The sequence below is a fragment of the Narcine bancroftii genome, chromosome 5 (genome assembly GCF_036971445.1).
Source record: "Narcine bancroftii isolate sNarBan1 chromosome 5, sNarBan1.hap1, whole genome shotgun sequence".
Classification (NCBI taxonomy): domain Eukaryota; kingdom Metazoa; phylum Chordata; class Chondrichthyes; order Torpediniformes; family Narcinidae; genus Narcine; species Narcine bancroftii.
In genome coordinates this window covers 40,476,933-40,502,399 of record NC_091473.1, presented here as the reverse complement: position 1 = coordinate 40,502,399, position 25,467 = coordinate 40,476,933, and the positions used below count along the sequence as shown (strand labels likewise).

Here is a 25,467-nt window from a genome sequence, read left to right as displayed (position 1 = left end):
AGGAACTCTGTGGTGACCCAAAAGAAAGAGGATTATCTGGAGAACCCTGAAGGGGCAAGTTTTGTCAGCAAGACTGATTAAAAAGCAATCAGGTGTGGATGTCCTGGAACAAAAGGAATCTCTCTCTCTGAAAACCAACAAGAACCCTCCTGAGTGGTAACCATTTGCCTGTTAAGCACCAAAGCCTGGTGAACTTTATTAATGTTAACTTCTGTGCACAGTACAAGAATTGCATGCAACCAGTGACATTGGACTGTGAACCAAAGAACTTTCCTACACTTATATATACATTACACACACGTGCACTAAGAATTAGAGGGTGGCTAAGTAGGTTAAGTAAGTTGATAGTAATAAGTTAAAGTTTGATTTTGTTTTCATTTGCAATGATAAGTAAAAGCAACTTTTGTTTAAGTAACCCTTTGTCATGGTGCATATCTATTGCTGCTGGGTTTTGGGGTCCTCTGGACTCCATAACAAAGATCACAATGTAACAGATACAAATGCTGAAAAATATAACTCCAGAAATAGATCTGCAGTAATCTATTATTGTAATAAACAAAATGTGATACAACATATCATGATGAATAAGAAAAAAGTGTTATCACTTACCAGAGTTTCCTTTGCTCAAAAGATCATGGACATTTATTAGATTATGGCGAACAACTATCAAAAGCACTACTGCAACAAGCAGGATCACCAGGATATGAACTGTAAAAGAAGAAAAATCAAATTTCTCTTGATTCATCTTTCTCCTCACATCAATGTCCCCTTAGATCCTTGTTCAGAGGTCGAATGCAATAGAAGTCACCATCTGTCCAAACACCCTTCACACGTGACCTTCCTCTGGCTAACACTAGACCAACCATTCTCAACGGGGGCTATATGGCTCTCTGGGAGCCAAAGGGGTTGGGGGAGGGGGGGGGGGAGTGCACTGACCGAAATCCTAAATTCTTTTGATGTAGTTGGAGAGAAGTACGGAAAAAAAACAACTAAATGGCTGCTCACAGGGAAGGGGGCCATAGCCAAAAAAAGGGTTGAGAATGGCTGCACTAAACAATGTTACAGTGCCAAGTGACCAGGGTTCAAATGTGGCACTGTCCGTACATAGTTTGTACATTCTCTACATTCTCCCTGTATCTCATGAGTTTCCTCCGGGTGCTCCGGTTTCCTCCAACACTTCTAAAATGTACTGGGGTTTGTAGGTCAATTGGGATGTAATTTGGTGACACAGTTCATGGGCCAAAAGGGCCTGTTACTGTACTGAATGTCTAAATTTACAAATTTAAGTTATGAATATCAATGGCCTTTTTAATCACAATAGCCAAACTTTTCCAGGCATTCCTACATCTGAACACTCCTGCAAAGATCACAGGAGAATGAATAACACTAGCCAACTTGTAAAATGATATTTTACCAATTCCAAGGCACAATGAACCCAATTAATGATCATTATGATTACAAGGTATTAGACCTTCTTTTCAAGTATTTCTGAAGATAGGTCACTGTGTTGAAGCATTAAATCTCCTTTTCTCAACATAGTTTTTTCTATAGGCTGAATCATGCTGGCTAGGGTCATGCAGACCTTCTGCAAATCCAAAGGACGAATGTTATGGAGTCCATTAGCAAAACCCAGTTTTTCTGTGTACTTTAGAGTACGTTGGGGAATCTGCCTCTCTAATTCTACAGCAGTCAAACCTAGTGAACGAATGGGCACACTATTGATTTCAATGGGGATATTTGATCAAAAGAACATGGAAAATGGGTTTTATTTTAATTTACAGTAAAATCCCCATTATCTGTCACTCAACCAACTGGAAACTAAAACACCAGCAAAAAATAATTTGAAGAAATGAATGAATTAATTAATAAGTTGAAAAACAAAAAAGAGTAAATAAATTTTAAATAAAAGTTTTAAATTACAAAAGTAAATGTTCTCTGCAACACACAACCCCTTGGTGAAGATGGGAGAAAACATTCAGCTAACAAAGTGCCTTCGTTGTGCCCCTTCCACAGCAGCTATTTGAATAAAGTTTCAATAAAGTTGTGTTTGAATAAAATGGAGGCGCCTAATATGAGGAGCCGGCTGATATTGCTCACCACTGGGACAATTCTCCCAAAATGTCTCCCTATCTCTGCCTGGAAAGAGCCTATATTATTAAGTATATTAGTAAGGTTTTATCTGTAAACTTGGGGGAGGGATGGGTTTAATTTTGACAGTAGGATAGTTAGTGTAGCAGCTAGTGCAATGCTATTACAGTGCTTGCGAATGGGGTTTGAATTTAAAGGAAGGGGTGCGTAGAGGTGAGTCAGGTTGTTAGCATGAGTGGAGAGGGTTAGCAAGTTCAAATTCAAATTTGATAAATTATGGGAATCTGATTAAAGTGTGCTTTACATAATTAAAGTCTACAAGACTGAATTTTTAAAAAATTACATTACATTTTGCACTGTCTTTTGTCTTTTAAATGGTGTATTCTTAATGCAGGTGTATTCGGCATTTCCGACATTCGCGATCCCTGTAAGTGCTGAATAATGGGGATTTTATTTATTTATTTATTTATTTATTTTTTTACGGACAATTTTTAAGAACATTTACATTTTTAAAATATGCTGCTTTATAGGCTCTATCAGAGATATCAGAATGTAAAAAAGCCTCAGTATTGACAGAAGACCTCTAGTCTTGCTGTCTGACATACTGCTGCAGAGATTCAAGCCTCCAAATCTAGCTAGGCAGGTCAGGGCCAGTAGAGATGAATCAGCTTGATCCAGGTCTGTGTGATCTAGCACAAATTGTTCAATAGGCACAAGGAAGAAGCTACTTCACTGATTTATGTTTGTTTAATTATAACATCAACTCCTGCATACCTCTTCTGAAGGACATTTTGATATTCAGATATGATTGCAATGCTGAGCTTTAAGATCTGGAGAATGAAACAAACAAATTCTTATTATTTGGTTTGAGCACTCCATCCATATTAATTTGAAAATAATAATACATTTCAGAGCTACTGAAGCAGTCTCAGAAAACATTAAATTTGTTGCAAAAAAATAAATACTTCTCAGAAGTATAGGTTTTTTAAAGAATTCTCATGGCACATAATTTTTTAATGCACTCCAAATGAGTATGTGCACACCATACAAGAATATACAAAATAAAAGCAGAACTAGATCAATCAGATCCATTCAAATTGTTGTTAATTTTGTATACACACTTTGATTCTCTTAATTAACAAAACTACCACTTTTTTGTTGAATAAACTCCACTGCCCTTTTCAAAGAGGGTTCTTAAAATTCATATGCTCTAGATGAAAAAAATTCATCTCAAGTCTTATTTTGAGACCTTGTCCCAGGTTCTAGGAAAAGCATCAAAATCTTATCCCCTCATCAAACCTTTTAGAAATTTTAAATGTTTCAATGACATCTCCTCTATTTCTCCTAAACTTGATAAAGTATAGATCTACTCTGTTTAATTACTCCCCACAGAGGAAAAAAAATCCCAACATTGATGACACTGTCATCAACTGGCAAGAGTTTCCACATATTTATAAATATGAAGAAAATGGCTAAGATAGCTGAGCTCAAGGCTAGTGAATAAATAATAGGAAACAAAGAACTGGAAGTAACATTAAATAACTTTTTGTGCTTCATTCTTTCCTGTGGAATCTTAACTGCAAATATCCCTAAGATAACAGATTTCTAATTTCAAATGACATAGAGGAACTTGTAAAAATTCCAATCACAAGGGATGAAATATTAGGGAAACAAATTGCTAGAGCCAGATAGCCTGCACTCGAGAATTATAAATAACAGCATTTATAGGTATCCAGCACCTATGGGGATTGGTAGATGCTGGATGTGAGTTTGCCAGTTGCTTGAGATTGTATCATTGGTGAACTAACTGCTGGAAGCGCTCATTTGAAACTTTCATATTTTTTACCAATTTATTTTCTGCTTTTTTTTTTGCTGATTTCTTGAGGCTGCCTTGCGGTAAACTACTGCCATATATAATTGTCTGGTCAAGCACACCTATTGTCTGGTTGTACCTGTGGCCCCTCCCCACAGGTTTCTGTATAAAGGTGACTGTTCCATAGCCCCCTGTAACTCAGTGCAGGATAGCCAAATAGTAGCGATGTGCTAAGTTCTCAAGTGAATAAAAGCCTATTTTTAGTTTCTCTACAATAGTCTTTGAGTGATTGATGGTGCATCAATTTTATTCACTTGAAGTTTTCTACAATGGAGCAGATCCTCAAGCCAGAAAAGATGGAAATTGACCCAGAGTTGCCTGAAGCACCTACCAACTTTGGCTGCGCTGTTTCAAAGCATTCCTGAAGGCTTCCTCTACCATAGTCTGATCAGAGACCGAAAAACTGCAGGTACTGCACTCATGAATCGGCATCCAGGTGTTCTCCATGATCAGGAACACCACAATATATTACGAGGCCATGGACATCCACAAAGGGCAATACTTGTGCAAAATCAATGTTGTTTAAGCTAAACACCTACTAGTGACTCATAAACAATGACCTGGTGAGTCAAACGCTGAATATCTTTGGCAAGGCCTACGAATCCAAAGCCGTGTCTGTGGCAGAGTATACAGAGGACCTGATCCAGGATGCCTATGTCATGGTCGATCTACATCAGACAGACTTTTGGAGCAAGGGAAACTCAGTCTGCAGAGAGCAGTTGAGCTGGTAGGTATGCTGGAGATGACCCTCCAAAACTTGGAGGCTTACTTAACTGACAGCGTGAACACCTCGTGGTTACCCCGGTGGTAGCCACCTGGGATGCGCCACCACCCTTCTGCTTCCCTAACGACCCAACTACAATAGCAGTGTTCCACAAAAGCTTCCCGACATTCTCAAATGGCTCTGGTAATGAACCAACCACAGCTGCAGTGTTTCCGGAACCCTCATGGTGCTACCTCTGCAGCCTGGGCAAGCATCAGAGGAAATGCTGCCTAGCAAAGGATTCAATCTGCTCTAACTGCGGAAAGAAGGCCCACAGGTGCAACCAGCCAAAAGGTGTGCTTGATCAGATAATTATACATGTCAGTGATTTACCACATGCTGGTTGTTTGAATTTCAGATAATGGGATTTTACTGTAAATTGCTGCAGAGATAGTGGACCCATTGGTTGAAATATTTCAAACCTCTCGAAAGTCCAGAAGGGTTCCAGATGGTTGGAAAACAGCCAATGTAACTCTCTTGTTTAGAAAGCAAGTGAGACTGTAGGGAAACTAAAGGCCAGTTGGTTTAATATTTATTGTTAGTAAGATGTTTGAGTCATTAATCAAAGAGGAAATAATCAAACTGGGTCAATATGGTTTTATGAAAAGTAAATCATTTTTTACAGATTTGCTTAAATTCTTTGAGGATGTGATAGAGGAGAACTTGTAGAAGTATTTAAAAGGCATTTGGCAAGATGCAGCATATGAGGCTGAGGCATAAATTGTGCCCAAAGTATACGAAGTGTCTTAGCATGGATGAAAACTGGATGTCACAGGAAAACAAAATTTTGGAATAAATGGGTCCATTTTAGGATAAAAGGATGTAACTAGCAGAATACCTTAGATCTTTGGCTCCTAATTGTTCACTATTTATATTAATGAACTGGAATAGGAAATGAAATGTATAGTTTCCAAATTTGTTGACATTACCTGAAAAGATGGAAGAGCATGTTGTGTTGAGGACATATGATTGTGCAGAGGAATATTGATTGAGGTAAACAAGAAGTCTTCAGATGCAGGAACACAAAGAAAGTCTGCAGGTAATTAGCAAGTCAAGCAACATCCATGGAAATCAATAGTCGACATTTCAGGCCATAAACCCTTCATCAGGAAGAGCAAGAACCTGGCAGATGCACAAATAAAAAGGTGGAATAGTTACATTTAAGGTGAAGATAGATAAATATTTGAAAGATCAAGGAATTGAGGATTATGAGAAACTGGCACAGAAGTTGAGACTGGAATAGATCAGCCATAATTATATTAAATAGCAGGGCAGGCTTGAAGGGCTGAACAGCCTACTCCTGCTCCTATTTTCTTGGGAGTGACATGTTCATATTGTCAAATTATTCTTGGTGACATTTTATGAGATTACACAGTGTTCAGAAGAAAACCTTTCAGCTCCTCCCCCCCCCCCCCCCCACCCCCAGAACAATGATCATTTAAAACAACAGAATAATTTTCACCTATTGAATTCACCAGTTCAAATAACCTGGCTGTTTGATTAATCTGAGTGGCATTTTGGATCCCTGAAAGCTTTGGTGATGAGATCCCCAAACCCGTGTAGTTAGTAAAGTCCCCAAGTTAAAGCACTGCAACGTCTTTCCAGCCACACACATGGTGATAGTGCAACGCTACCACGGAAACTGCCTTTGCTACGCATCTGTCGTACTTTCTTCATCAATATAAGATCTAAATTACTTAAAAAAAAATATAGTTTCTGGACTGAGGGCGAAGTGAAAACTTCTTTTTCAAGGTAAGAAAACATCCCAGTGGAGAAAAGTCAACGTCAGCGGCGATTAAACATACGATAACTATCCCAGAAAACAACTAAAGATTTTAAACAAAAATAAATTCTTTACCGATATCACGAAGTTTTATATTAACTCCATCCGACTGCCAACTCAACAGAGAACAGGCAGTCCTTTGCTCCTGTGGGCGTCCAAATCAATGCCTGAATCATCCATGACAGTTTAATAACACGGTACATGCGAACAACTAACAATTCAGATTTATATAATGCAATTTTTTTCTGATTACTATCTAGATTCTTAGTTGTTTAAAAACTTAGAAATGTGCTGGCCTTAGTTAGATAGGTGGGTTGCTAGGGCGATGAGGTCTTGTGGAGGAGCGAGAGAGCGATCATCCATCCGGCTGCAGGGGCGAATTAGGCGGTAGCGGAAGAGTAGGGTCGACAGCTTGAAAGATGCTTTCCCTGTTGAAGTCGCTCCCTACTCACATGGTAAGGAGGCAGGAGGAGAGGAGCGCAGAACTCCAGGCTCGGGCTGTGGCTTTGGGCCCAGATCAGCCCGGGCCTGGAGGGATTCAGGCCTGTCACGGTTTCGCTGCGGAATGGGAGACGTGTGTTTGTGCAGCTCTTTGCAAAGCAGGGGCACGATGAGGAGCAGTTTCTCCTTCAAGATGGAAAGTTGGGCGGGAAAGGAGGTGCTGTGTGTGGACGATGAACGGTTCCGAACAATCCGATTCTGTGCTGTAAACTCATTCTCTGTTTTAAATGCAGGGCCACTGCTTTCTCAGAGTCAACGGCGCCCTTTCTAAAAGATGGTGGGATGTTTTTACTGTATCACAAACGTATGAGGAATGACAGGTTTTTTTTGTTAGGGTGAAGTAAAAACACAATGTTAAACTCAGCAGGTCAAACCGTGTACTTTACATAGCAAAGATACATAACCAACGTTTCGGGCTGAGCCCATCATCAAGGTGTAAGTGTGAAGCAATATGGTGCACCTAACGGGAGGAAGAATCTTTCAAATACCAGGAAAAAGTTCTGTATCCATGGTGAATTTGCCTGAACGGTTCAAGTCTGCTTTCACCCCCACAATCTTGTGTGAGCTAAGAAGTACAGGTGCTAATTGAGGATATTTTCTCTTGAAAGCAATCTTGGCATCTCTTGGATTACACTGGGCAACAAATTTTTTCAAACGTTTTGCTTCCTGAAAAAAAAAATGTGTGCAAACTGAACAGAAAGATAATTTCAGATTTGAGGTATCATAGGAAGTTGGAGAAACATTAAATGAACTTTTATTGAATTTAGCAAGTTTAATTGCATCATGACGCTGACACATTGCGTTAGTTCAACTGACCTAAAAACGTTTTGCTGCTGATTTTCATTTGTACTCAGCATCTGATGCCAGCGTCAAACAATAGTCGCCCAGCATTGATGGATTCCAGTTGCCCTGATACCGCTTTTCCTTGGTTGCAATGTCCTGGTGAAACCTTTCACCACCTTCGTCACTGTACCAAGATCAGCAGGGAAGTCCAAGTGCGAATGCAGAAAATGAATTTTCACTGACATGTTGCACCATGATTTTGTATGCTTGAAGTATACTTAAAATGTGACAGGAAATCACTAAAATAGATATTTAAAAATACAGTGCATGATCAGAAAATTTTAAGGTGACTTTCATGAACAGCAGCCCAAAATCCATAAAATCCACCCAAAAGTGTTCAGGAAGAATATTTTCATTGTCCAGTGTTAACTGCAGATAGAAACTGACTACACATTTTTCTCTATTTATAATTTTGAATTATTTTATTGACCTAAAAAATAAATAGAAACTCAGAAAAATGCAGAATGGTGCATAATTCAGCCCTTGAAGTGCAGAAGCAGTTGCAGATGCTCTTTTATTCATGTAATTCTCAGGATTGTTGTCCTGTTACTTTAATAGCTGTTGTTCAAGACTAAAGTGTAGTAAAAAAATCTTTACTGTACTCTAAAATGCACAGTATTTGAAGAGTACTTTTGCTAATCATCTCAGTATTCAATCTCTATATTCCGTGCCCTCCATAATGCTTGGGACAAAGACACTTTTTCCTTTATTTGCCCCTGTGCTCCACAGTTTTAAAGTTATAATCAAACAATTCGTGTGTAATTAAAATACACATTCCATATTTTATTAAAGGTTATTTGTATTCATTTTGGTTTAACCATGTAGAAATTACAACACTTTTTATATATACTCCCCTCATTTCAGAGCATCATAATATTTAGGACATTTGGCTTCACAGGTATTTGTGAGTACTTGGGTATGTTTAATTGCTTCATTGGGTGCAGGTAAAAGAGTGCTAGGCTTGCTTTGAAGCTTTTGATCACCTTTGAAGCAAGTCTAACTTTCTATACCTGCAGCAATGAAGCAATTAAAATACCTGAGCATTTAGAAACATCTGTGAAGCCAAATGTCCCAATCGTTATGTTGCCGGAAAATGAGGGGGCTATGTATAAAAAGTGCTGTAATTTCTACATGATCAAACCAAAAATGTATTCAAATAACCTTGAATAAAATCTGGAATGTGGACTTTAATTACATGTGAATTATTTAATTATAGATTTAAAACTGTGGAGCACAAGGGCAAATAAAAGAAAAAAATCTCTTTGTCCAAAACCTTGTGGCGGGCACTGCATATGTTGTAGTGTCAGATTTATATTTGACAAATATTACAAGGTAACCCTGAAGTTGAAAGAAAGCTATTATAGCATTTTTGTAAAAGTTAGAGGAATGTCATATTTCTATGAATATGATTGCAATAATGTGGCATGTTGATTTTTTAATTGGAAAAGTATTTTAAAATAAGAACCTACCAGGCAAGAAATAATGTTTAATAGTGAATTCTTTACCTGATTTGACCCCCAAAGAAATTTATTACTATACAGTCTTTTCATACCGCCAAATAACATGGGTTGAACTGGGAAATTTAGTAGGTATTTAGCAGGTCACCTGGCACTGTGAATGCTTCCAACTGGGTGGGGGTGGGGGGGGGTGAAAATCAACCAGGGTTTGATACTTGATAGGGGGTTGTATCAGAGCCCGGGTGAGTTGACTCAGATGCAGTGTGAATGGCCAACTTGCTCAATCAGGTATCATTAGTGACGGTAGTGCCTGCATGAGTACATCAGTCTAGTAGTTTTAATATCAGTACAGCAGGGCTTTGTCAGTGTGTGGCTGACGGGGATGTCACAGGGCAGCTGGTGGAGCTGTTAGCATGTACCTGTGCTTTAAATCATTTCTAGATTACATAATACCTAATACAATGTAAATGCTATGTAATTAGTTGTTACACTCCATTGTTTAGGGAATAATGACAAGCTGGTCTGTAGGTTTGTCCCAAGTTTAAACAGTCTGAAGTCCACTGCAGTAGATTTTCTCATGGTCTTCTATACATTGAGCGCTTATGTCTTGTTAAATTATGCATGTTTTTCCCCTATGATCTTTTGTACATTGTGCGCATATGTGCTTTATTCCCGCATGATTTCACTGCCCTGCAAGTACGTACTACATCACACGAGACATCACCACTGGAGGTTGGGTCCCCCTCCTTAGATCCACAATATCCACATGAAACAGGGAATTCATGTTCAAGTATGAACGGCTCACCTGGTACTGCAACATGGGTCGTTTACTCGCCTATTTAGTAGGTTGCCAGTGTGAAAGGGGCTAGTTGTTATCTGGAATTCAAGCAACCGGCAGCCTCAAGCAACCGGCAAAAAAATTGCAGAAAATAAACAGGTCAAAAATACGCAAGTTTTAAATCGGTGTGCCTTGCCATTAGTTTGCCAATCACACAACACACATTCTCAAGCTACCTGAAATTCAATCATCCAGCATCTACCAATCCCCAAAGGTTCCAGATGCCATGGGTTTTTATTGTAATACACATCTGGTTGTTTCATAATGTATAAAATAGGCTTAAATATGCCCTTGCAAAGAGGGGAAATATTCAGCATTATGACAGCTGTTTATGTTATTCTTGCAAATAGAGCCAAATACAATCTTTTGAATTGGCATCCAAACAATAAGTTATTTCTCTTTGCATTGTTACAGGATGGAATATTGTATCACGAGTGTCACTGTAATAACACAATGCAGGAGAAACTTAATAGATCGAACAGCGTTCTTGATATAGAAAAGATAAAGATATGTAACCAATGTTTTAGATCTGAGACCTTCATCAAGGTACGAGCAAAATTACCATACTTTTAAGGATCATTTCCATAGTCTTTATCAAGAAATTTCATCTAATGATATTTTGTTCGAACGACTCAGGCCCAAAAAGTTGGTTATGTATTTTTATCTTTATTACATAAGGTACAATATCTGACCTGCTTAGTTTCTCCAGCATTGTGTTTTTAACTTCAATCAAGGCATCTACAGACTTTGATGTTTTACTGAATGTCATTCTGTGCCTGTGTTGGTTCTATAATTTTACATTTGATGAATATAACAGTTAAATTAAGGATGCATTGTGAGTACAGGAATAGATTTGTGGACAGTGGTGTCACTAGGGTTGGTGTCACATGGTGAGGTAATCATGATGTCACCACCTTTCCCACCTCACTGCCATGGACCGAGTGTATCGAGCTTAGAAGAAACAGATGTATGGATTGTCCTTGTATGTCTGGGGTGGGGGCTCTGACCAGAATGCATTAGAAGGTTCAAAAAGTATATTAACATAGAGTTTTAGCCTTGTAGGTACATTGATACATGTAAGCTGGTCTTACGATAAATGTTTATGTTGTTATAACTAACTACAGGGATTTTTTATGTTTTAAAATTCTGCCGAAACACTGCACAAAAATTTTATAGACAGTCTTTTTGGTGTCAACTGTCACCGTCCATACCCACCAAGTGACGCCAGTGTTTGTGGATACATTAATCTTTTATTGCTGTAATATGCAATTTCTGTATACTTTTTGAAAACAATAGCTTCACTGGCAGAGCAAGACACAAATTGCAGATGCTGGAATCTGGAGCAAAAATTGAACTGCTGAAAGAACTCAGCAGGTCCACTTGCTGAGTTTTCTTCCATCAGTTTATTAACTTGGGTGTTGGCAAATGAAGAAAATAATTTTGTATTAACTATTTGGAGGCTTTGTGTGAGTGTGTGTGTGTTAAAAGAAAAGAGTTGACTACAGGAGGTGTGAAATGAAAATTTACCTAATTCTAAAAAAAATTGTACACTAAAATTTAGCTGTTCAGTTAAATTCATTTTGCATTGCAGTTCTTGAATTCAGAGAACTGAGTGAAAACAAGAGATTCCTGATTCCCCAAGAGAGTTTTAATAGTAATAGAGAGTTGAAAATTAAATGGGAATAATGTTTAAATGTTGAAGACATTTTTGGAGATCCAAAATGCTATAATGAAAATTGAGGGGATATCTGACTGGTATACCAAGATTATGAGACCCTTGGATAGTCTAGAGAGTGAGGAACTTTTCCTTTGTTCAGATGTGTCTACAACCAGAGGACTGAGACCAGATTTAAGATACAGGATGGGGGGGGGGGGGGGGAGTCACGTGATGGAGTAGTGGCCGGTTGGGAAAACCAGCCCTCTCCAGGAAAATAGGAAAAAAGTTAGGTAAAAGCAAAGCATAACAAAAATAAAATATAAGAAATAGAAGATAAAGATACAGAGAAGAGAAAGAAGATGGCTTCCAAGAAGGAGAAAGTAAAAGCAACTGGAAAAAAAAAGTAGAAAAGTCGCCGGAGAAGATAAAAGAAGGCCTTACCTGCATGAAGGAACAGGATGCTGTGGTGGCGAGGAGTGCCCGACCCTCGAGGTCAGGGCCTGCCCTGCGGAGTCGCGACCTACCAGCCAGTGCACTTCAAAAATGGCTCTCGGAGCCAAACAAAAGTGCGCAATGCGCAATCAAAGGAGAAAGAGGACACTGGCGGGAGGGGGGCTCAGCAGAGGAACGGGCTGTCACAGAGCGAACAGCTGAGGGACGCCCGACACTAGGGCGCTCAGCTGGAGGACGAGGAAGCCAGCAGAATAGGAAGGGATGAAACAGATGAGGGAGATAGATGGAGGGATAATGGACAAGAAGACCAATGTCAGGAAGCACAACAGACGAGCAGCCCAGGAAGGACCAGCAAGAAGAGGCCTGAAAAACAGAAGAGACACAGACACAAAGAAGAGAAGAAGAAGACACAAACACTGATATAGACACAGAAGAAGAGGAAGAAGACCAAGATCTTCACAGAGAAATAGAAGGTAAAACTGATGGACAAAGAGAAATAAAAGGTAAAACTGATGAACAGAATATAGATAAAGTCTTCTTTGAAGAACAAATGAGATCATTAAAAGAATGGTTGTCATTAGAGTTTAATGCAATTAAAAGGAAAATGAAAAGAACAGAAGATAAAATGCAAATGTTGGAACTGGTAATGACAAATAGGGAAAAGAGTAGAGAATGTGGAAGAGCGAAAACGGCTGTAAATGGAAGTAAATGACTTAAGAGAAAAATTGGAAGAAAGTGACAAAAAAATTAAAGAGACACAAGAGTTGTTATCTCAGAAAATTGATATGTTGGAAAATTATAGTAGGCGAAACAACATAAAAAAAAGTGGGCCTGAAGGAGGGTGAAGAAGGCACAGACATGAAGGAATTTATAAAAGGATGGATCCCGAAGGTCTTGGGAACGACAGAAATGCAGGAAGAAATGGAAATAGAAAGGGCACACAGAACATTAGCTCCGAAACCACAGGCACATCAAAAACCAAGATCTACCTTAGTAAAATTTTTGAGATACACGACAAGAGAAAATATACTGGAGCGGGCAAGGAATAAAGTTAGAGAAGATAATAAACCATTGGAATACAAGGTTCAAAAAATATTTTTTTACCCAGACATAAGTTTTGAACTCTTAAAGAGGAGGAAGGAATTTAATACAGCGAAATCGATTTTATGGAAAAAAGGTTACAAATTCATATTAAGACATCCAGCCGTGCTTAAAATATTTATACCCGGGGAGCAAAACAGACTGTTCTTGGATACAGAGAAAGCGCAAGAATTCGCAGAACGTTTGCAGGACAGGAGAAGAGATGAAGAGTTGTAACAAGAATGAAGAACGGCGATAAAGTATATATAAAGATGTAAAAACAATGTATATGTAAAGAACTAAAGAGGGAAAAGAGAAGGGAAGGAAGGGAGTAAGGGGGGAAAAAGAAGAGAGAGCTTTGTTATATGTGTTTTTAAAAAAAAGTGTTTCTGGAGAGGGCTGGGTAGAGGGGGAATAACCGTCACTGCAAAATCAGTTGAAGCTGTGAACAAGATCGCAATCCAAATGAAAAGGGGTGTTGTGGTTGCCCGGCAAGGGATATGGGGTAACTCAGAGAGGGGGGTAATTTTTGGGGTTAAAATATTAGTGGATGTGGGAACTGCAGGGGTACTTTATATTTTAAATGTGTTGTCGTACATTAAGTGTAATAAGAGAAAACTAAGAGATGAAAATGGGGAAAAGGGGGATGGAGGTGGTGAAGAGGTGGAAAAGAGGTGTATGCTTGATATAGGATGGCCATGTTGAACTATATGACTATAAACATTAATGGAATACATAACCAAATTAAAAGGAAGAGGCTACTAAATTTATTGAAGAAGGAAAAAATAGATATACCATTTGTGCAGGAAACGCATCTAACTGAAGCGGAACATAACAAACTAAAGAGAGACTGGGTAAGACATGTAACTGCATCATCCTATAATTCTAAAGCTAGAGGTGTAGCCATATTAGTTAACAAAAATGTACCAATCAAAATAGAGGAGGAAATAATAGATCTGGCAGGGAGGTATGCAATGATAAAGTGTCAGATATACTCAGAATTTTGGAATTTGCTCAATATATATGCGCCTAACGTGGAGGATCAAAAGTCTATGCAGGATTTTTTTTGAAGTTTGCAGACACACAAGGAAATATATTGATAGGAGGGGATTTTAACCTTAATTTGGACCCAATGTTGGATAAAACTGGACAAAAGACAAGTAAAAAGAATAAAGTAGCCAAATTTATGGTTAAATCAATGCAGGAAATGAAACTTATGGATATATGGAGGAGGCAACACCCAAGAGAGAAGGAATTTTCATATTATTCGAGTTGGCACAAAACGTACTCAAGGATTGATATGTTTTTGTTGGCAGCCCATATTCAAGGGAGAGTTAGGAAAACTGAGTATGAAGCGAAACTACTATCAAATCATTCACCCCTATTAGCAATAGAACTGGAGGACATCCCACCAAGAATATATAGATGGACGTTAAACTCCATGCTACTTAAAAGACAGGAATTTAGAGAATTTATTGAACGCCAAATTAAAACATATTTTGAAATAACCACAGGATCAGTGAAAGACAAATTTATATTATGGGACGTAATAAAAGCCTTCATTAGAGGGCAGAAAATAAGTTATGTGACTAAGATGAAAAAAGATTACAATCGGGAAATAGAGCAGTTGGAAAGGGAGATAGTAAGTACAGAAAAGGAATTAGTAAAAAGGGATGATATAACGAAAAGGAGAGAATTGGCAGACAAAAAAATTAAATACGAAACATTACAAACGTACAAGGTGGAGAAGAACATAATGAAAACAAAGCAAATGTATTACGAACCTGGAGGAAAAAACACATAAAATATTAGCCTGGCAACTTAAAACAGAACAAGTTAAAAGAACGATACTGGCTTCAAGGAAAAAGGACAAACAAATTACATATAATCCAATAGAGATTAATGAAAATTTGAAGGAATTTTATGAACAATTGTATCAAACTGAGAATGAGCAGAAAGATAAAATAGAGGAATTTTTAGCTAAAATTGAACTGGTGAAATTACAAGAAGAGGAACAAAACAAACTATTAAAACCATTTGAAATAGAGGAAATACAGGATATATTAAAAAAGCTGCCGATAGAATTTTATAAAACATTTAAAGAGTTATTAATTCCTCCTCTCCTGGAAATAATGAACCAGATAGATAAACACAAAACTTGCCAGATTCATGTAAGACAGCAATAATTACAGTAATACCAAAGATGGGGAAGGATCCATCAACACCAGCATCATATAGACCAATATCTCTACTTAACTCAGATTATAATAGCGAAATTATTAGCAAACAGATTGGCCGATTGCGTACCTAAAATAGTAAAACAAGATCAAACTGGATTTATTAAGAAAAGATGAACTGTGGATAATGTCTGCAAACTTATTAATCTAATCCACACAGTTCAAGGAAATAAGAAACCAAAAGTGGCTGTTGCTCTAGATGCAGAAAAAACCTTTGACAGAGTAGAGTGGAATTACTTATTTAAAGTATTACAGAAGTTCAATCTACCAGAAAAATATATAAATTGGATTAAAGCATTATATAATGGACCATTGGCGAAGGTAACAGTAAATGGATATGTATCAAGTCACTTTAAATTAAGTAGGTCAACTAGACAGGGATGTCCACTATCTCCCTCATTGTTCGCCTTAGCAATAGAACCTTTGGCAGAACTGATAAGAATAGAAAATAAAATAAAAGGGATAAAAATAAAGGAGAAGGAGTATAAAATCATCTTATTTCCAGATGACATCATAGTATACCTAACAGAACCAGAGGTATCAGTAAAAGAATTACGTAAGAAATTGAAGGAATATGGAGAAATATCGGGGTACAAGATCAACGCAAATAAAAGTGAAGTGAAGTGAGTAACGCAGACTATTCAGAGTTTTTAAAAAAACACCATTCAAATGGAAAGCACAAACAATCCGATACCTAGGGATCAGGTTAGATAACAACTTAAGCCACTTGTACAAGCTAAATTTATCAGCCACTAATAAAGAAATTGCAGGAAGACTTAGAACATTGAAACCGCTAATGTTGATAGGGAGGGTAAACTGGATTAAAATGAACATGTTCCCAAAGATACAATACTTACTTCAAACGTTACCAATTCCTTTAACAGAAAAATTCTTTAAGGAACTAAAAAGAATAATAAGGAAATCCTTGTGGAAAGGGAGGAATCCAAAGATAGCGTTAGATAAATGAGCAGAGAGGTACAATCAAGGGGGTTTGCAGTTACCAAATTTTAGAAATTAATATGGAGCTGCACAATTAAGGTATTTATCAGATTTTTACCAGACAAGGGAAAAACCAGACTGGACTGAGATAGAACTAGATAAAATAGAGGTAAAGGTACCGGAACATATACTTTATAAGTGGGATGAACAACTGGTGCATATAAAAACGCACCAGTACTGCATTTAACTTAATACATGGAAGAAGATCCACTTAGGAAAAAAAACCGAATGATCAAATATCAAAATTACTATTGACGCAACATCCGCTAATCCCTATTACAATAGACAACCTTTCCTTTAGAGAATGGGAGAGAAAAGGAATCAAAAGAATAGAAAATTTTTTTTTGGAAATAATTTATTAACATTTGAACAGTTGAAGTACAAATATGGAATAACTCATGGTACAATGTTTGCATATCATCAATTGAAAGCTTATTTAAAGGATAAATTGGAAAACAGCTTGAGATTACCAGAAGGAAAAAGCTTTGAATACGTGATTACAGGCACAATGATAATTAAGAGATTTATAACCAACATGTACATTAAGATGAAAGATAAGGAAAATGAAATAAACTATAAACCTAAGCAAAAGTGGGAAAAGGATCTAAACATAAAGATAAAAAATGAAGTATGGGAAAAGTTATGTTCTGGAACACAAGATTATGCATGAAACAGTATAACTGGTTACACAGGGTATATATTACTCCTCAAAAATTAAAAAAAAATGGGATTCAACATTATCGGATAGATGTTTTTGCTCTAAGAAGGAAATGGGAACAACATTACATGCAACCTGGGCATATACGAAAGTAAATACGTTTTGGGAAAAATTAAATCAGATACTAAATAAAATTACAAAAAATAACATACCAAAAAAAACAGAGATATTTCTTTTAAGTAACATAAGTAGAGAATTAGGCCTCAAATTGGATAAAGTGCAAAAAAAATTCATTATGATAGCCTTAGCGATAGCAAAAAAATGTATAATGTCAACTTGGAAAATGGAAGAGAGCATGAGCATACAGCAATGGTACATAGAAATGAATAAATGTATTCCATTGGAAAAAATAACAATTTAAAAAATAAAGTCACAATGTTTGAACAAATTTGGGAACCATACATGGAACATATCAGAGAGAGCTTGCCTACGACCTCCATTCCCTAAAATGAGAATGAAAATGATAAGAAGACTAAACGACTAGATTCAATGTGTAATAAATAGATGATGTATTTTTCTTGTTCATTTTCCTTTGTGTGAAGATATTGTTTTATGGTTTTATTGTATTGTATATGTTGAATATTTATGGGTTTTGGAGGGGGGTGGGTAGAGGGGAGGGAGGGAAAGGGGGGAAAAGAGGGGAGAAAAGACCACTGTGTAAATTTTTTTTTATTTTTTAAATTTTTTATTTTTCACACCATAAATCACATTAGCCATGATATACACTATTTCTTTTTCACACATATAGAGTGACTTTTTCTCCCCCCCCCCCTCCTCCCAAGCCACCCCCCACACCCCCCTCATCCATTTTAGGTATACAATCTAGGTTGCATTAAGCCAGTCAGACAATGTTGTCATTCAACAAAAATACACCAGAAATTCTACTGAGTCCATTCTTTTCTTTCCTTCTCCTTCCATCAACTTAGATAATGTTTGTCCCCGGTAGGTTTTCGCTATTGTATTTAATGTAAGGCTCCTATACTTGTTCGAATATTTCAATATTATTTCTTAACCTATATGTTATTTTTTTTCTAATGGAATACATTTATTCATTTAAATTTAGTAGTTTCTTCCTTTTAATTTGGTTATGTATTCCATTAATATTTAAAGTCATATAGTTCAGCGTAGCCCTTTTATATTTTGTTTATCTTCTCTTTCCGTTTTTCCATCATTACCTTTCCTCCTTTTCCATTTCTGTTTTCTTATTTTCAACTCTTTATAAGACAACATTCCTACAACATCCAACATTTTCCTTATTCTCCTATTTCTATCTTATTTATCCCCAATCTCCCCTTCCCCTCCTGAGTTGTCCTTTATCCCTTGTCGGACAACCACATCTCCCCTCTCCATTTGGATTTGCGAATCCACTCGCAACCGTCAACTGATTTTGCAGTGACCGCTATTTCCCCCCACCTCGCCCCCCCCAGAAAAGATTTCACTTTTCATATGCCACAAAGGTCACTCTTTTAATTCCCTCCTTATTCTCTCTATTCCATTACCTTCCCTTATTAATTCTTGTCTATACTATCTATATTTTCCTCTAAGTACAGATACATTCACGTATGCACATTGTCTCTATTCACTCTTATACCTCTTTACCCGCATACATATCAATCGTGATCATTTTTACTCTCATTACCCGTCTTCATCCCTCAGTCTATTTTTGTCTTTACCCACATACATATCAATCGTGATCATTTTAACTCTCATTACCCGTCTTCCTCCCTCAGTCTATTTTTGTAATTGTTCTGCAAATTTTCGTGCTTCTTCTGGATCCGAGAATAGTCTGTTTTGTTGTCCTGGAGTAAATATTTTCAATACCGCTGGATGCTTCAGTATAAATTTATACCCTTTCTTCCATAAAATCGCCTTTGCTGTATTGAACTCTTTTCTCTTCTTTAGGAGTTCAAAACTTATATCTGGGTAAATGAAGATTTTTTGCCCTTTATACTCCAGTGGTTTGTTGCCCTCTCTTACTTTTTCCATTGTCTTCTCCAGTACCTTTTCTCTTGTAGTATAACTTAGGAATTTTACTACAATAGATCTTGGTTTTTGTTGTGGTTGTGGTTTAGAGGCCAATACTCTATGTGCCCTTTCTATTTCTATTTCTTGCTGTAGTTCTGGACATCCTAGGGTCTTAGGGATCCACTCTTTTATAAACTCCCTCATATTCTTGCCTTCTTCATCTTCCCTAAGGCCCACTATCTTTATGTTATTTCTTCTGTTATGGTTTTCCATTGTATCTATTTTTTGAGCTAGTAGTTCTTGTGTCTCTTTAGTTTTTTTATTAGATTTCTCCAATTTCTTTTTTAAGTCTTCTACCTCCATTTCTGCTGCTACTGCCCGCTCTTCCATCTTGTCCATTTTCTTTCCCATTTCTGTTAAGGTCATCTCCATTTTATTTATTTTCTCTTCTGTGTTGTTTATTCTTTTTCTTAAATCCTTAAATTCCTGTGTTTGCCATTCTTTAAATGACTCCATGTATCCTTTAATAAGAGCAAGTATATCCTTTACCTTGCCTTTCTTTTCTTCTTCTATTTCTCTGTACTCTTCCTCTTCCTCTGGGTTGGCCATCTGTTGTTTCTTTGGTGCCCTTTCCTCCTCTTCTTTCTTGTTTCTATTGTCTTCTGTGGTCTCTTCTTGCTGCAGGTGTTCTGCAGCTGTCGTTGCCGGCTGTGGAGATCGACTCCCCAGCTGGTCCCCCCTCCCGTCGGTGTGTTTTTTTTTCATTCGCATCGCGCATGCGCGAAGAATCGCGCATGCGCGGTTGCGCACTTTTACTCGGCTCTGCGAGCCATTTTTGTAGTCCATTATTTACCGACCTGAGGGAGCGGGTTTCTCTCTCCGCAGCGGGCCTCTTCGGACAGGTAAGGCCTTCACCTTTTTCCTCCTTTGTCTTCTCTTCCTCTCTTCTTACCGTTGCTTTCGATTTTTCTTTTTTTGTCGCCATAATCTTTCCACCTTTATACTCACTTTTCTGTAACTTTTATTTCTGTGCCTTTGTGTTTTCCTTTGTTTTTCCCGACTTTTCTGGAGAGGGCTGGAGTTCACCGTCCAGCCACTACTCCATCACGTGACTCCTCCGACCACTGTGTAAATTTAATGAAAAACATTTGTACATATTTTGGTTGATATGGTTCATAGTATGAAAAATAAAAAATATTAAAAAAAAAGATGCAGGATAGGAGATTTAAATGGGGTTAAAGATTTTTTTTCATGCAAAGGGTGATTGAAAACTGCCTGAGGAGCTGGTGGAAATAGGCAGACTTGCCTAGTAGTATTGTGGCTGAGTGAAGTAAAATGTGTTTGATGGCTAGTATGGACACTAGGCTCAAGTGTCTACGTGATTCTGACTAAAACATTGTTGTCATAGTGAATTGTCTTAGTATTGGAACTGTAGCAAAATCCTTCAAATAGTAGAGAGATAATGGGCATGCTGTTGTTTGGGAATAAATGTTGACCAGGATGCAGCTGATGTTGAAATAAATAAACCATTAACCATTATTAAAAGCTTAATTTTAACTTGCAATGTCTCTATTCATCCTTTTTTTTCTCTCTTATGAAACTCTTTACTGCCAAAGGTGCAAGAACAAAAGTATTGTAAATGCAATAATTTGGTCAAATAGTCAATACACTCCATGTATCACAAGATTTGATTTTCGAAGTACTTTTGTTAATGTCAAACCAACAAAATAAGGCCACCAACTTAATCAGTGCAAACGAAGGTGTGGTGAACAAATAAATATATATTGCCCTTATTTCCATTATTTTGTCAATGAAAATGAAAGGTGGAGTCTTTTGTTCAAAAGCTTGTTAAAGCAGTTTTGTTTTCTTTTTACTATAATTGAAAATAAATGAATCTTAAATGTTAAGAACAGAACATACTTGTTGATCAAGTTAGCATTATTTCATGTGTTAATTTTTTAATGGATTTAGCTTGATAGTAATAGCCCATTCAGAGCCAGCTCTTCAGCGCTTGACGTCCTGCTTTGCGGAAACTGCCAAAATGTTTGGCCTGGAAGTCAGCCTGAAGAAAACTGAGGTCCTCCATCAGCCAGCTCCCCACCATGACTACCAGCCCCCCCACATCTCCATCGGGCACACAAAACTCAAAACGGTCAACCAGTTTACCTATCTCGGCTGCACCATTTCATCAGATGCAAGGATCGACAATGAGATAGACAACAGACTCGCCAAGGCAAATAGCGCCTTTGGAAGACTACACAAAAGAGTCTGGAAAAACAACCAACTGAAAAACCTCACAAAGATAAGCGTATACAGAGCCGTTGTCATACCCACACTCCTGTTCGGCTCCGAATCATGGGTCCTCTACCGGCATCACCTACGGCTCCTAGAACGCTTCCACCAGCGTTGTCTCCGCTCCATCCTCAACATCCATTGGAGCGCTTTCATCCCTAACGTCGAAGTACTCGAGATGGCAGAGGTCGACAGCATCGAGTCCACGCTGCTGAAGATCCAGCTGCGCTGGATGGGTCACGTCTCCAGAATGGAGGACCATCGCCTTCCCAAGATCGTGTTATATGGCGAGCTCTCCACTGGCCACCGTGACAGAGGTGCACCAAAGAAAAGGTACAAGGACTGCCTAAAGAAATCTCTTGGTGCCTGCCACATTGACCACCGCCAGTGGGCTGATAACGCCTCAAACCGTGCATCTTGGCGCCTCACAGTTTGGCGGGCAGCAACCTCCTTTGAAGAAGACCGCAGAGCCCACCTCACTGACAAAAGGCAAAGGAGGAAAAACCCAACACCCAACCCCAACCAACCAATTTTCCCTTGCAACCGCTGCAATCGTGTCTGCCTGTCCCGCATCGGACTTGTCAGCCACAAACGAGCCTGCAGCTGACGTGGACTTTTTACCCCCTCCATAAATCTTCGTCCGCGAAGCCAAGCCAAAGAATTTTAAAACTATATTTTTCAACTGCAGATGGTGAGTGCAGAACCACTACAGTCCGAAATTACAATTGGCCTGAATTAAATATCTAATTATCTGTGGTATTCTTAAATAAAATTGATTAACATGTCTTATTCAATTTGGTGAAACTATATAACTTTTATTTCCAGGACTACAAGGGGCAACAGTTAGCAGAACAAACTTTTCAACGAGTAATTATTGCATCTGCTGTAAGTATATTTTTAAATTGTTAAAAAAATCTTGATTTTTGAGTTGAAATTACAGTATTTATTTTCTTGAATAGATTGTTGGCTTCATTTATGGTTACATAGTTGAGCAGTTTGGATGGACGGTGTACATAGTTCTGGCTGGTTTTGCCATTTCATGCTTGGTAAGTTAAATATGTTTATTTGCAAATTCACTTAATTATCATTCCTATACTAACAAGGTGATTTGGCTGGGCAAAGAAAACAAAAATTACTTTGTAAAAATGTTGTTTTTCAAATTAGTGTTTTTGTAATGCATATTTAAAATGCTCTAGAAACCATAACAGTTCATCTATTTCTCTTGTGAGTGATTAAATAAGTTAAATTCTAGAATGTTACGATCAGTTAATAAGATCTCATTAGTTAGAGGTATTGGCAAAAGAAACGTGAAAGTTCCTGTGTTGCAGTTGATTCCTGTTCTGAGCAGAATTAGTTCAACTCATTTGGTTGAGCTGAAGATGAAGAAAACTACATACTATTACAACAAAGTTATGACAATAGTTTGTATCAATCAGGGATAATATTCAAGAATATGAAACTGCACACCAACAGGCTTAAAGACAGTATTTGGCTCCTGAATGAACCCTACAACATGATTGGTTATACTAATTGATCTGTTTTCCATTGTAACTATAGTCCATAATAGTGCTCTTGCCCTTTTTTTTTAAAACCACTGTAAGAAAATGACCTGTTGCACTGAATGTGGAAGTGCCAAGTTCATGACAGTTAAATTTAAGCCACTTTGGTTTTGTATTTCACTTTTACAATGAGAAATCTAAAGGATTAATTGGCTTATCCTCCAATTGAAAATTACTCAGGATTTTGTATTTTTTAAAAAATATATTTTTTTTTTCAAATTTAAAAGTATACCTTTTGCTCTTCCCAGCATTTATTATCATATATTGGATAACCAGTCTGAAGGATTGAGAGATGACAGTAAGGTCTATACGCCCATGTGGAAATGCCCATATGAAAACCAGTGAGCACGCTAAATTGCAGCACATGGAATTCAAGATTTCTTTTTGTCATGTAATAAAACAGATGCAATATTACACAAAATTGACTTTAGTCTACCATAAGGTAAACAAAGATTTGCCATCAGCAGAAATTGTCTGGTGACTCCTATAGTCAGAGAAAGAGAAGCAAAAGTACCCAGAGTCACTGAGGGTCCATGGATTTGTCTCCTGCAGCCTCCATAGCCACACAGACTTCCGTCCATACCATCGGCAACCCAGGATCCAGATCCAAACCAAACCTCCAATGCAATCGTTAAGCCTTGTGCTCTCTCTCTCATCCCAGCATTCTCTCGCATTTCAGTTCTAATTCCTGGTTCCCTTTCAGCCAGATTCCAGCAGTTCGCAACCTGATGTGAGGCCTTTGACTGCAGTTCCCTGCAGCCTATGTGCATTCCTTGCCTCAAGTCACCAATAGCCCGCTGCCTATGTTCTTCAGCTTCAGCCTCTCTCTGGTCTGCTGCTGTGGTCATCATCGCATGAGGTCATCTCCTTTGATTCTCCTTTTCATATGGGGGGGTGGTCTCCCTATTTTATGATGACCTTCGCCAGTCCCCTGCAACCCCTCCAGGCCACTGCTGAACATGGGTGCCACCATCTTAGGCCCAAACCCCACGGTCTCAGGATTTTAAAACACCATCAACTCCTTTACAGGCTGTTTAAAGCCTGTATGGAGTTGTTAGTAGTTGGACTGGGCTTTAGAATGCTGCAGAGGAGCACTGTATCTCCTCTCCTTGCTTTCTGCAGATCTGTACCAGCGTCGCCTTTTTTTTGGGACTGGGAAAAGAGGCCACTGCCAATTATTCTCTGGTTCTGAGTGGACTGATTTTAAAAAAAAATCTTATGGTATGCACCAATATTAAAGCACAGGGCTTCTGCAATTTCTTTCTGCCTCCCCTCTTTCTCTTCTGCATACATGTATCTCAGCAGATTACATTTGTGTATCAGTTTTAATGGTCTTCAGAGAAACTGAATTAAACTTTAATAACTAGATCAAGCTACATTTTTATTTGTACGTGAGCAGTCTTTAGAGAATTTATGGTTCTTCCATTTATCTCTTATTTAAAAAAAGCTAAAATCTTAATTTTGTTTTTGATTTTAATTTCCTCTTCTGCTTTTCTACATTAATTAAAGAATCCAAACTAAAAAACAAATATCAACCCCGCTTTACTTTTAACATTGGCTGTCAATCATTTTGTATAGTGTCTTCAATGTTTCTCTCATCTTCAATTAGCTGCTCCTGTCTGATCCGGACCATCTGAAATATTTCTAATCCTGTATATTTTATGCTATCACCAACTTTGCAGCAAGTTTCTTTAGAAGCTAATTCTTGAGATTTATTACTTCCAGGTTCTAGTTTGTTTCCCTGCATTGTAATACATGATGTATAATCTTTAGGGAAATGTGTATTAAACCACAAGTTTTGGGATGTTTTTGTCTACCTAACAACAACTCCCCCATCTCCTTTGTTTTGATTTTTCTGCTCCTCTCTTGTACTTTAGGATTTTTGCTTAAGTTTCAGTTGTATTAAAACTTTGTGTGTGTCGGATAATCACGTGGAATAAACAGTTTGCCTGAATACACATTTGAAAATCTTTTGACAACCTCCAGCATTAATTTATTTAAAAGATGTTTGAGCAGGGTGTATGTGTGTCTGTTGGTCAGCCATTTATAAGAAGAAAATTTAAAATTGATTTAACTTCACTTATATTTTAATGTAATATCAGTTACAGATTTTGCTAAAAACAATTCAGTGCAACGATTGGGTTTTTCCTGGGTTAACTCTGATTTTTACATTTTTCAGCTAACTCTCCCTCCATGGCCAATGTATCGTAATCATCCATTGAATTGGCAGCCAGCAGTAGAGCCAGAGGAAAAAAAGTCATCTGAGGGTGTCAAGAAACCTAAAAAGCATAAATAATATCACTTTATTATGAGAACAACTTTGTTTTTACTATATGGCTTAATAAAGTTTGCTGGAATCAA

The 25,467-nt window shown here is 37.7% G+C and overlaps 2 protein-coding genes across 4 annotated transcripts in view; one reads left to right on the top strand and one right to left on the bottom strand.

Moving 5' to 3' along the window:
- glt8d1 (glycosyltransferase 8 domain containing 1) overlaps positions 1-6,986 on the bottom strand; it is a 19,446-nt gene extending 12,460 nt beyond the window's left edge. The window contains exons 1-4 of one of the 3 annotated variants that reach the window (XM_069937198.1): positions 6,583-6,986; positions 5,654-5,846; positions 2,863-2,918; positions 610-708 (exon numbers count right to left, since the gene is read on the bottom strand). In XM_069937198.1, coding sequence (XP_069793299.1) covers positions 610-708; positions 2,863-2,878 — 115 coding nt within the window. In that variant the 5' untranslated portion in view covers positions 2,879-2,918; positions 5,654-5,846; positions 6,583-6,986. Of the gene's footprint in view, positions 1-609; positions 709-2,862; positions 2,919-5,653; positions 5,847-6,199; positions 6,225-6,582 lie in introns of those variants that run through there. The other 2 variants (XM_069937199.1, XM_069937200.1) reach the window with 2 other exon arrangements.
- On the top strand, positions 5,271-25,467 carry spcs1 (signal peptidase complex subunit 1). The gene is made up of 5 exons (XM_069942335.1): positions 5,271-5,331; positions 6,451-6,476; positions 22,373-22,432; positions 22,507-22,593; positions 25,286-25,467. The coding sequence occupies exons 1-5, from the start codon at positions 5,271-5,273 to the stop codon at positions 25,400-25,402; spliced, it is 351 nt and encodes a 116-aa protein (XP_069798436.1). The 3' UTR covers positions 25,403-25,467.